General features: G+C 39.3%; 1 protein-coding gene across 2 annotated transcripts in view; it reads right to left on the bottom strand.

Moving 5' to 3' along the window:
• Positions 1-1,133: 1,133 nt before the first annotated feature.
• Positions 1,134-13,060, bottom strand: part of ZSWIM6 (zinc finger SWIM-type containing 6) — a 119,473-nt gene continuing 107,546 nt past the window's right edge. For both annotated transcript variants that reach the window (XM_034073133.1, XM_034073134.1), the window contains 4 exons: positions 11,201-11,358; positions 10,509-10,672; positions 5,998-6,079; positions 1,134-3,755 (listed from right to left, as the gene is read on the bottom strand). In XM_034073133.1, the coding sequence (XP_033929024.1) occupies positions 2,893-3,755; positions 5,998-6,079; positions 10,509-10,672; positions 11,201-11,358 (1,267 nt within the window). In that variant the 3' untranslated portion in view covers positions 1,134-2,892. The remainder of the gene's footprint in view (positions 3,756-5,997; positions 6,080-10,508; positions 10,673-11,200; positions 11,359-13,060) is intronic.

Below are 13,060 nucleotides of genomic sequence, written 5' to 3'. Positions count from 1 at the left end.
CATGAGTTCTGAAAGAATAAACCACTGTGCTCCTCAAAACCAGGTGGCAGCCACCAGGACTGCATTTAATTCTAAAGCCTGGTCTTCAAATAGGTTTTAATTCTGCAGTCTGTATCATTCCTTACCACCAAATTATTTGTAAGAAGGGTAAAACCCAAACCAACCAAACAAAAAAAAACAATCATGTAAATAGTATTACAGATGAAGTTCTATAAATATAGTTTGTTCCTTGCTGTCTGATGCATAAAAAATTATCTAGGATAAAACAATAAAGCAAAAATGTAATGTGGATTCAGAGATAGAACTCACAGAAGCTATAGTTAGAACTATTAGGTCAGGACAATTCAGCTGCTAGCAAGGCATGATGGACTCATTATTTACATTGCAAGTTGTACGAGATTCGTACCTTTTCCTCTTTAATCTTCCAAGGACACAAGCCTTGCTATCAGAACTCACAGTAACACTGCCATGCTTGCCACATGGTAATTCTGTTTTCAGCTGGATACCAAAAAAAGTAAGTGCTCAGATCACGACATCAAATATGACATCGTGTAACATTCCTAAGTTGACACAGATGCTGGTAAACCAGAAAGCTTCAATATTCAACCATGCTGTGTCCTGGTTCACTGAGGGCTAGAAAACTCACGTAACTTCTACAGAGCAAGTGCCCCAAAAAAGCAGAGATGTTGGCTGTCAGCTGGTAAGCAACATCTCCATGCTGGGTGGAGTGAAAATACTTGAAAAGCCAATCCAAGTATAACAAGAACTGTCTTTGCATATATTCGCAGCACATCTCAATTCTCATGAGCACAAAAAATCCACTGAGTGGGAACATACCCCTGTGCCCTACCATCCTACCAGGGCAATGTCAAGCCTTACTGTTCATTGTATAGACCTCACATCTTCAATCACAGACAGCATTTGTTCTCTCCCCTGATGAGGCATCAGTCTTCTTCCGCCAGCAGCTGTGAACATTGCCATTTACAAGCACATGTTTGAGGAACAAGACATTTCTTCTCTGGGCTTGGTGGTCATACTGTTTACCACCACAATGTACCAAAGCTGAAAGCTAAGTGTATGAACCAACCATACACAATCCAACTCGAGAAACAGGCACCATAAAGGAGACAGAATCAACTTTCAAAAAACTAATTTTAATCAAAACAAAAAAATTGTTGATCATTAACAAGTTTATAAAACAGTGAGTTACATAAATAAATTGATATCAGTGTATCAAATCTTAATTACTTTCAACTTCATGAGCATGTTTACATGGGTGATGAAGTACAACCTTTTTAACTATTATAATAAATAAAATGGAGAGCATGAAATAGTTTTTCTAAACAAAAATACCTACAAACATACCTCTAGCATGTTCTCTAATGAAGGGAACAAGAGACACTGGACAACTTTTGCACCAAAACATAAAAACTGCTTTAAAAAGCACAAGGATACAGAACCATCAGCTAAAGTAAAGACACTATACTGTAACCAAAGTTGGTATTTAATAATATAATGGACAGTTTGGTAGTTAGATCTCCAGTTTGGTTATTTTAAAGCATTAAGACAAGGCAAGATAGAAGGCTGCTTTTGTTTGAGTAATTCTAGAGAAAATAAAATATATTAAAAAAACAAACTGAAAAGTAGAACAGTCATACCTACACAACTTTCTGTCCTGCACAAAGTCAAAATACCTATGCAGAATATATATATATAATATATATATATGTTATTTGTGCACAAAGGTTAGCTTATTATTAGCTCACTGCAAAGGCGTAATGTATCAGGTCAATCATTTTGGAAAACATTTTGCGTTTTGTGTCAAAAAGGATATTTCTTTAAGTTTTCTAGGCTAGGAGGCACAAACCCCAATTCTGGCATACTGTATTCTTAATGCTAAGGCTTGCTGCTCTGGCTGTGTATGTTATGTTGTCCCTCTTTACTATAGTGCCTGTTACAAGCATGTGTGTATGTGTGTATACATATATATGTATACACAAGTTGTATAAATATATATATATAAAATTTCCCCATTAGGTATCAGTCCAACCATGCAATCCAAAAGGTGGCTCTGCATAGATGCCCAGCATATAGTTCACCACCTGAGCCAACCCTGAAGCAAGGCGCACTTTAGTCCTTCTGATAGGTTTTCTTTTTCGTTTAAAACCAAGCTACTGCAGCTTCAAGTATTTTGCATTACATAGATTTTTTTTATAAATTAGTTAATGTTATATTTTTCAATATTCAGACATATACTATAATATATATACAGTACAATAAATGCTCTCATTCTTTTTTTAATTTTTTTTGATAAATCCCTGAGAATGTATGTTGACAGTCGCTAAGTTTCCACATGCACAAGCATTGTGTGCCATGCTTCTGGATGAACAGCACTGCAAAGCCACGTGGTCAGCCTTTTAACTATTAGTATTTCATTTGTTGGTTTGTTTAAATATGCTGAAATGTAAGGATGAGTTACAAAGGAGTAAAGCTGAATCCATTCGAGGTACTTATCACAGGATGGAGGTGTTTTGTTTGGTTTTTAAAGCCATTACAATATATGTTTGTTTTTGAGGCTGTGAACGTATACAGAAAGAACAGGAGAGCGATGTGGGCTTTTGCCACTTGACAACATATACTCAGTGTAAACCAAACCTTTTTTAACCTCTCTCTCATACAAAACAGAAAAAAGGAAAAAAATAAAAATTAAACACACAAACTTTCACAACATGACAGTTTAGTTTGCAAACTCAATATAACTATACACATATAATACCGGTGTGGCTCTGTTTAAGTTAAAAAGGATACAAAGGCAGGCTCAAGTAAAAACAAACCACCCCTCCCATCCCCTTTATCCCCATTAGCACGTTTTTTTGTTTTTTTTTTTTTTTGTCAACCAAACCGCTCACGAACCAGCATCATCAGTTTCTTTTTGCCTTTGTAGATTTGTTTTAAGTTGTCAATAAACTGTGTAAACTGGATGTGACCATCATGAGCCATTAAGAAGGTCTCTCGGGCCTTGCTGAGGAACTCTATAAACTCACTATAGTGTCGTGGGCTGATGTGAGTGAGACGTGAATGAGTTGTATTAATGTAGGCTCCGATTGTGGCATCCAAGAGTTGCCGTAAAGGGGCTTTGTCCAGTGACATGAGCTTTCCAGAGTTCCTCCTTCCATGAAGTCCCACCATGCCAGGAGTGGTCAAAGTACATCTGCGCAGAATGTCTGACAGTACTGTTGCACACTTGACACTTTTGACCACCAGAGGTATTATAGCTGCTAGCTCATTTTTCCCAAGGGAGTGGCTGAGTGCACATGCCCACAGAACATCATTAATGGCAGGGTGTGTGTCCTGATTGTAACTCAGGTTGAGATGTGTCATGGCCAAAGTGGCCAGCTTGTAGGCCCGCATGGGGTAACCCCGGTGCTCCATGTATCGTGCTATAGTAAAAAGCTGTGAGTAGCTCATGCCTGTTGTAGCAGCATCTAGAACAATTTGGTACGCGGTCTCAAAAGCTATGTGATCTTTTTCACATAAGGTCAGTGCAGAGAGAGCACAATTCTGAGGATCCTTCATGGCACACTGTAGAGCAAGCGTCCTAGCACTGCTGGCCAGCTTCTCCTGCTGATGGCAGTCCAGATGCAGACGGACAATGGTGCTGTTGGACATCACTGTTGTAGCAACAATACTAGTGGCTTCTGTTGGAGTGAAAAGTGTAAACCAGTTTTGCATGATACTATCCAGTGCATAAACACCTGAGGAAAGAAAGGAAGGATTAGCCAAAACTGATAAAATCTGGCAGATATGAATGTTCAGCAAGAGACTGCATCTGCAGCAAAGTCTAAGAGGTTGGCACTACATCAAAGAGGATGCGCTTCAGCAAAAATTGCTAAACCAGATAGCATGGCTGAAAAAGGACATTAAAACAAAGGCTACAGTGCAAACTCTGCAGCAACCACTAAAATACAGAGAATAAAAGAATAAAAGAATAAATAAATAAATAAAGAGAAAGCCTGCATTATAAGCTTTAATCTCCTGGTGCAATAACTGAGCTGTTTTACTTGTTATTTAAGACAATCTGGGTAACAAATTCTGGCTCATTTGGCCTCATCACATCACTCAAAAGGAGCCCTCAACACTGAATACCTTTGAAAGTTGATTTTATTTTCTTACTGTGTACCTCAAGGCACAGCACGTAAACAAAAGAATCTCCAGGTATGCTAAATGGCTTTCTTAACAGAACACTGTGGCACACCTTAATGAAATACGCTAAGCACACCTTAAAATACCCAAACATCCTAACCTCCTCCTAACAGGCTTTTGAGATACATCTTCTGTCAAATTCACATGTCCTTGAACATCAAGATCATTATTACTTAAATACTTTGGGCAATATGAACTACTGAATATTATCTGAAAAAGGTGTTTTCCTTAGCAACACTTTACTCCCAGTGTATGTTTGTACGTGTGTTTGGCAGGGGCTGGAGGAGGGTTTCATAAATTGAACCTTATAGCCAACTAGAGTGCCTTGTTATTGCTAGAGGCAGTTTACACACAACTGTGAGCATACCTAAACCACACCCAGAGGTCCTTATTTTCTCTGTAGGACTCTGGTGCTTCCCATGCACACGTTCACTCATGTGCAACAAGTCAGCATAGCCGAAGAACAGCAGATCTTCATGTAAATAATGAGATTCTTTGCTTTACCAACTTGATTGAGTCTCAAGAGTATTTTCCATAACATTATAAGGTTCTTTATGGGATACTCCTATTAGAATATGCAAACTAATTTAAAGCAGTATTATAACCCAGTACATTATTTGTCAATAGGCAGCTACACAAAATAATACCCAGGCACTAATATCTGTAAGGCAGCCTAAGCAATCATTATTTCAGCAAAGATATAAAAGCAATAAAACAAGAGCATTGCATGAAACTTTGCAAACACAAACCACTTTCTGGCTGAGGGCATACAAAGGCAAGCTGTATTTTCCCATGCTATTGACAACATTAATTTCCCAGTTAAGCATAAAAAAAGAATAAATAATCCTGGGAATAAGCAGCATCAATCCTCTGAAGTTCTGAAACTCAAGAAGCACTATGTGATAAAATCCAATTAACCAGATGTATGAAAAAGTAATAAATACAGCAAGGAAACTTGCTTTTCAGAAATACCGTTAGTGACAATTAAAACTGCTTCCTTATTGTAAGTACTTATATTGTCCCCACTTCCACAACTGCTCATTCATTTATCTTTTATCGCTACAGTTTTTAATGCACTCATATTCAGATCCTATATCCTCATCTTGCAGATGGTAAATACAGAGGCTAAGGGATGCCTCATCAAGACACAGACATCTACAGCAAAGCCCAGAAGTGAACAGAACATCCTTCTGAGTGCACTGCTCTCCCACTGCTATCCTGTAAGACTGCTTTTCCTCCCACCTTATTGTCACCTTATGTGGTTAAAAATGGGTATATCATTGGTATTTGGTTAGCTTTACAGGGCAGATGAGCCCTGCACAGTATCATAGCCACATAACAAAGATTCATTACACTTAAAACCTTGGATTTACTCTGGGGCTTAAAAAACCCAGCCCCTAAGAATGAGAACCTCTACGAGATCCACATGGTGGGGGTCATCCTCAGCATTTCATTCATCTGTTTTCTGTTTTCTCTTCCCACAGCTGAGCAGATAGTTCTCTTGCCTTTCAAAGGCAATCATTAAAGAACAGGAGAAAATCTGCGGTACTTCCCTAAGGCTATGCACACCCCCATCTTGCAGGATTAAAGAAGCTACTCTGCACTACTCAACCACTGTCTCAATTGGTCTGTGCCTAGAAAAAACACTCACCACTCTCATTACTGCCATAATGTCTTCCACCAAAGAAATTTTACAGATGAACAGAAAGTGGAGGACATATGCAGAACTTGGGTGCTGGTAAGCAAATCAAACGCTCTAAGATTAGCTGACAAGAGAAGCATCTCAGAACTTACCTACTTCTGTTGCACATGTTACCAACCACCTCACCATTTCCCGCCGTCGCCAATTAAGTGTGGACAGTGTCATCCGCATCACCTATCAAAGCAACACAAACAAAATACAAATTAATCCTATTGCAAACCAAGGCAATGTAACAACAATTAGGGATTTTAAGTTACTCTAATACACTAAGGTTCAAAACATCAGCCCCTTGTGCTCCCTACTCTGTTACCTCTTTTTTAGCGGGTGTGTCAAAAGATTTGAAAAATACTGCTCAGCTAACTTAAAATAGCATGCAGAGTAATTCCAACTGCAGATCCTTTGAGGCTACAGGAGACACACTTACGTGGTCAAGAAAAAAACCCAGCCCATAAAAAAGACCCAATCCAACAACAAAAATCCCAATAAATTACTGATTACTCAAATTATATCATGTCTATTCCCTCTATGCACAATAGTCTTTAAAGTGGGAATGTGTGCTCAATGCTCAACTCTTGTTGGGCAAAGTAACCCCTTTAATTTTTCCTTCATCTGCATTTGTTTTCATTGACTTCAACAGTACAGACAGGAGTTAGTGTACTGTGGTTTGACTGGCTGCTTATTCAGCAAAGATGTATATACACAATTGAAGACACATCCAGGTAGTATTAAAAAGTCCTTAACAGTGATTTCTCTCTCTGAACAAGGAGTCCCTGAAAAGAAGTTCTACTGCAAAACCATCAGAATCCTAGAAAAAGGACTTTGATTATAGTGCCTATATTTCACGTCACTTGTAATTATTGCCTATACTGGTTCTTCAAATGTAGGAAGATTTGTTTATTCAGAAAAACAAACACTACATGGAAATTGCATGTAAAGCTACCTGGACAGATCCTGCAGACACCTAGATGCAGAAAGCAAGTAGTTTTTCCCTTAAAATATCAGTGATCATACTACGGTATTACTGTTTGCAGCATTTAAATAAACAGCATAACAGGTCAATCCTAGAGCTCTTAGCCACGATCTTTACACACTAAACTCAACAAATGGACTCACAAAACAGCTTGGAGTCAGCAGCATTTGTAAGAGGGTTCTCAACACAAATCCCCTCTCAATCCTAAGGTTACTTCAAAGTGGCATGTAGCCCTCTCACATATGTCGCTCTTGCCAACTACTTCTGTCCTGTGCTGTAGATAGGATAATTAAGAAGACAGCAAAATTGCTGAGGAGCACAAATGCACAGATGACCTTTAAGGAGGTTATAAGCAACCATGAGTGGTTCCAAGCTGGCCTCCAAAATTCCCATATTGAGACCTTGGTGACTGGTTGTACACATCACCCAAAGTTACATGACAAGGCCAGTTTTGTTTGCCATAGACACTGGGGTATCATTTTAACTAAACACTAATCTAAGTGCTAGACTGGAGAGCAGCATTTTGAAAGAAAGAAAACTGATCTGCAAGGAGCAACCCAACACATTTTAAACTGTGAAAATATGGCTAAGGTAAATAATGGAACCAGCCTCTGCTTGAAGTCCTTCTGGAAGAAAAACAGGCAGCCCCAAGTTAAAATGCTTTGGAGTGTAACTATCTGTCTCATCATGTCCATCAAAGGCAAGGAGTCTACGTGACTTCCTATATGAATACACACACATACTGAAGGCTAGCACTCCTCCAATATCCATGATGAATTTTCAGCTTTCCTACAAGTAGGGCAAATCCAAAAGAAAATACAGGGTTATGATCTGAATTCTGCTACTGGTGAGGGAGGAAAGAAGGTGAAAACCAAAATCAAACAACAGTGTGAAATGATGATTTCTCTGAAAGTCTTCTCTGATGACTTTCCTCACTATGATGCTCTGTAGAAGGACGAGCAGTTATAAGAACTTTCAGCACATGTAGTGTTGCCGTAACAGTCACTCCAGTATAGACAGTCTTAACTTGGAAGCAAAACCCAATATCATATCTAATTTCTTGACACGGGAAAGTTTCTTGACAAACTATTCTGGAATTAGGTTCCTTTCATTTGATTAACCTGAGAACAGCAAGACAGGGACCCTTTACTGATAAAACCCCCAAAGATTTCAAATAAAGCATGTACTGATGTCCTGACCATGGAGGATCTGAAGTCAATTTATACTGCAGCACAAGTTGCCAAAGAACTGCTTCACTTTTGCTAAATATATTCTAGAGATACTTCTTCCTAAAAGGGAGTTGCACATCTATCAAGACAGATCTATGCTATCAGTTGAAGAGAACTTCTCAGTAAGTCAGGAAGTCTGTAATGACAAGAGGCTCATGTGAATGGCACCACTTATCTGAAAACTAAGCCCTCTTCCACACAGAGTAACTTTGCCTCTGTCTTGATGGATCTTTATAAGATTTTTTTACAAAGGAACAGAAGATCTCACCCCCCATAAGAGACAGAAGAAATGGACAACCAACCATTAGCTTCCACTCCAACGGAAAACCTCTTCATTGTGCACCTTGGAAGACGGTTCACTTATTCACTCAGAGGTTTCAGGGTGCAAAGGACACCACTTGCCAAATACACCAGTCCCACAAGCAGTACCTGTTTGCACATGTGCAGTAATACCTACTTGCACTGACATAGCATAAAACAAGCAGAGGAAAAAAACCTCTTCTGTACCTGCCAGTGTTACAGCATCTGTGCTAGCAAGGTTCTGAAGAACAGAATATAATCAAGATGCTTTGTGCCCCTTAGGCCCTGCTGATGACCTCTTTACACAGCCAGTTCAAAAGCCTTCCTCCAGCTGAATCACAGAACACATGCTGCCACTGGAAATACAGAGAAAGAACCTAGGAGTACTCCCAAATCTGGAACAATGTAAGAGGTTTTTCTGTCACAGAGATCACAGTGACAGAGTTGTGAAATTGTTGGTATCATCCTCTTAACCCAACCAGGCCAACTTGTCATTGCTCTGGCTGTGGCAGAACAATATACCTGCAAGGACACCGCCTTTTAGGTTACCATATGAGGGAAGAGTTTTCTAGGGCACATAAATGTGTAAATAGTGAGATACTAGATACTGAATACAGACAATCGCCATGAAGTCAGGGAGAAGGGCAGGACGGGGGAAACATTTGTAGGCTACAAGACAGTGTTGACACTAATGTTTTGCAGAAGTGTCACTGCAGAAATCTACACAGCTGTGAGTTACTAACAGAAAAGTTCTATGCATCTTCCTTCTGGAAAGCAAACTACCTTTAAGATTATTAAAGCACCATCATAAGCTTGGGACACAAGAGTGGACAAGTTCTACACAAGTTTGTTCCAGATACTGAGACTGAGGAGAAAGTATGGGCTTATAGTATTTTCTTCTCTAACTAGATCTCATTTAAGACATTCTGTTGATAGCATCAACCATAAAGGAGTATTCACGAATACAATGACATCCAAAGTGTGCTGGTGCCACTGAAAGATTTCTTGTTGAATGCTTCAGGTGACACACAGGTCAATCTGTCCTGGGTTCAGCAGTAGCAGTCATTTTTCTCCTTCTTAGTAGCTGGTGCAGTGCTGCGGTTTTGACTTTCAGCCTGGGAACAACACTGATAACACCAATGTTTTTTGTTATTGCTCACTAATGCTTACTCTGACCAAGGACTTTGTGAGTCTCATGCTCTGCCAGGGAGGAAGGGAAGCTGGGAGGAAGCAGAGACAGGACACCTGACCCAAACTAACCAAAGGAGTATTCCATACGACAGCACATCATGCCCAGTATAAAATCTGGGGGCAGTTACCCAGAGGGGTTAGATCACTGCTTGGGTCAGGCCGGGCATCAGTCAGTGGGTGGTGAGCGGTTGTATTCTCTTCCCTTGTTATTTCCCTTATTATTATTATTGGTGGTAGCAATAGTGGTTTGTGTTCTACCTTAGTTACTGGACTGTTCTTATCTCAACCGTGGGAGTTACATTCTTCCAATTCTCCTCCCCATTCCTCCGGGAGCAGGGGGCAGGAAAGGCTGGGGGGAGTGATTGAGCGGCTGCATGGTTCTGAGTTACCGGCTGGGCTTAAACCATGACAGGATCTTTCTCTCTCGGCACCATTTGCCTTCGAAGCAGATAATTATGGTTGGCATTTTCTATTAATTCAACAAGCACTTACCAAATCTCATTTAGGGGAAAGGAAGGGAATGAATGGTAAGAAACTCCTCAAGGCCACGCAGAAAATATACAGCATTTCTGGCACACAGAGTAATTTTGCTTTCTACCCAGTCATATACCCTTGAGCCCATTGCACTGGTCCCCTCTCACCCCTGAATAGCAGGGTGCCCTGCAGCCAGCTGCTCCCAGCTCCCCCATCTGAACAGCACGAAGGGCTGCACACAAAGGGGATGCACACATCTGCATGCAGATGTAGTAAACATCTGTGTTTACCACATCATTGAGCTTTGTAACAGAAAACAGGATCTAAAAACTCCAGACAGATCCCAAACAGGGTATGGTCCTCCGTGCTTAAAAGCTACACCCACCAACACTGTCAAATTCTTTTCTTCTGCTGTAATAATAACAAATGAGGGAAATACCTGAAGGCCCAACTCCAGAGAAACTTTCAGAAGAGTGATGTCTGGCAAGCTGTCCATGAGTGTTGCTATTTTAAATGCATCCTGGGCAAGTTTGAAGATGTGTGATGACGAGTGGATGTTTTTCTGGATAGATTCTAACACTGTTTCCAGTCTCCGAACATCACCTGCAAGGCATAAACACTGTCACCAAAATGGAACAAGCTCAGAAAACATCCAGAGATGCATTATAATTGAGCCTGCCATTCCCATGCAATAGTAAGATGTTTCAGTTTTACACACTTTTTTTTTAAACCTTCCACAATTAAATCACATGTGAACAAAAGATACAAGACAGCACAAAGTGCTCTAGTGCCTGATGATGTTAGTGCAGTACATGGCCAAAAGTCACCCTGATTTGTGAATTTTATAAGTGATTTGTCCACGCTTGGGTCTCACTGTCTATGTAATGTCAGAAGAATAAAAAGCTGTCTCATCAACCTCAAATCAAGGTCACCTGGCTGCCATATAGCCAGCTTAAAACTACTTTGCTAGAAAATTAAGTGGCAGGTTTAAGCCAGTTCAGTTTGTTGCACCCATTTCAAGTTCCTGTCAGACTGCAATCTGGATTCCTAAACACAAGTTTTATGATTTGTTTACTCCATGCAATATTAAAAGCACACAGTTAGTTGACTACGTAACTGACAGCAATGTACCTTTGGCTGCTGTTAGCATGGTTGATGCCAGTTCACACTGCTGGGATTCAATGTGACTTAGGGTGAACCAGCGGGGATACCGGTTTGGAACAACTGATGCAATATGGTGCGGGCGGGACATGTCTCCCGAAGGAGCAGTAGATTCCAATACTAACAACCTGAAATAAGGAAGAAATCCTCTTTCATTAAATCATTATTACATTAGGTTACTCATGAGCAAAACTAAAGCTGCAACAACACTTAACTTTGTTCACAAAATGGGCCTTTTTTGGTTATTAAAAAAAAAAAAAAGGTAAACCTCTTCTTGGGAAATCTTAAAAAAGTCCATTTGCCAAACCTGCTTACGTCAGTGGACATCTGCAGCAGTTCACAGGATAATTAACCCACCTATTAACCAAGGAAGCAGAGACTTTCTGCATCCTGCATAGAGCTGCAGCTTTTTTCCCTGCCTTCTTTGTCACTGAACCACAGCCCTCACGAAGGAAAGTAGAGTAGTTCTCTGCCATACTGAGAACACGTGAATATTTTTCAGTATTTGGAACATTTTTTCTTCAAAGTAAGGGAGAGGAATATGCAACAAATCATTTGGATTTTCAGTTTGCAATATATTCAGATGTGAATTTATGTCCAAAAAGGGCATTTTACAGTTCAACTACGACTACCCTCTGAAACCCTTAAATTTCAGCCTAACACCATTTTATAATGCACTATAATCTCATGTTACAGCCCCAAACATCAATGACATAATTTCCTTTGAAGTTACTTTTCAGGCTCTATTTCCTAGTCCTGAAACAAAAATTTCTTTGAGTATGTGTGAATCTACAACAGTCTTACCCACCAAAGAGAACCCATACTTAGAAAATTAAAATTTATGTGTTTGCTGTTGACTACTCTAACACAAGTGACAGCCCACAACAGAGACTCAGTGTTACAATATGCTACAGATAGCCAGTATACCAGATACTATATAAATGCCAATGCAAAAAAGTAAGTGTACAAAAATAGGCATTTTTGTTCAACAGAATTCAGCATAATTTCAAAATATAAATAGTTAATGAGACATCAAATGAAATAAGACAACACCCAGAAGAAAAGCCTTTCCAGAACTTAGGTTCTCGATGAGAGTTACAATCTGAGTTCTATCAGCTTTCATGTGCAGGAGAAGGAAACTGGATCTCCTCTGTCAATAAAATTGTGACTATGGAATATTTAAAATCCAATGCATTGTGACTTTACATGATAGAATATTTCTTATGGAATAAGCTCATTTGAATGTAAGTTACTATTGCTTGCACTCAGATGAATATATCTAAGTTCTTTAACTAACTGGAAATGCAAGTCTTTTTTTCTCAGTAAGATATTTTTAAGTTCCATCAGTTTTCTGTAGGTTCCTGAAGCATATGGGAGTATCTTTAAGAATTCCCTGAGAAAAGTAAAGTTAAATATATAGGAGGGTATCTAGCAGGCACATCTAAATAAAACATACCATATAAGTAACTATCATCAGGTTATATAAACATTTTCAGACACATGTAATGCATGCTAAGACGAAAAAAGAGACTCCACTTGCAATTTGTATTGAGTCGAATCTCTTCATATTGAGTGTATTGAGACACTTATTTATATAGCTTTATATACACACAAATAAAATACATATGAACTCTTCAGATGATTTTTTTCCAAGCACAGAGAGACAGTGTGAAGAGAGATACTCTATTTGATGGCTTCAATAAACAGTAGAAATCTCACTACCTACTGCAAAAAGGGATTATTAGGTTATGAGTAACAGTAAATAGACTAAAAAGCATGAAAGAAAGAGGCTGGTTTTGGGAAATCTTTTGTCACTTTGAATTTCATAGC

Source organism: Melopsittacus undulatus, chromosome Z, assembly GCF_012275295.1.
Source record: "Melopsittacus undulatus isolate bMelUnd1 chromosome Z, bMelUnd1.mat.Z, whole genome shotgun sequence".
NCBI classification, from domain to species: Eukaryota; Metazoa; Chordata; class Aves; order Psittaciformes; family Psittaculidae; genus Melopsittacus; species Melopsittacus undulatus.
This window is presented reverse-complemented; position numbering and strand designations above follow the sequence as displayed.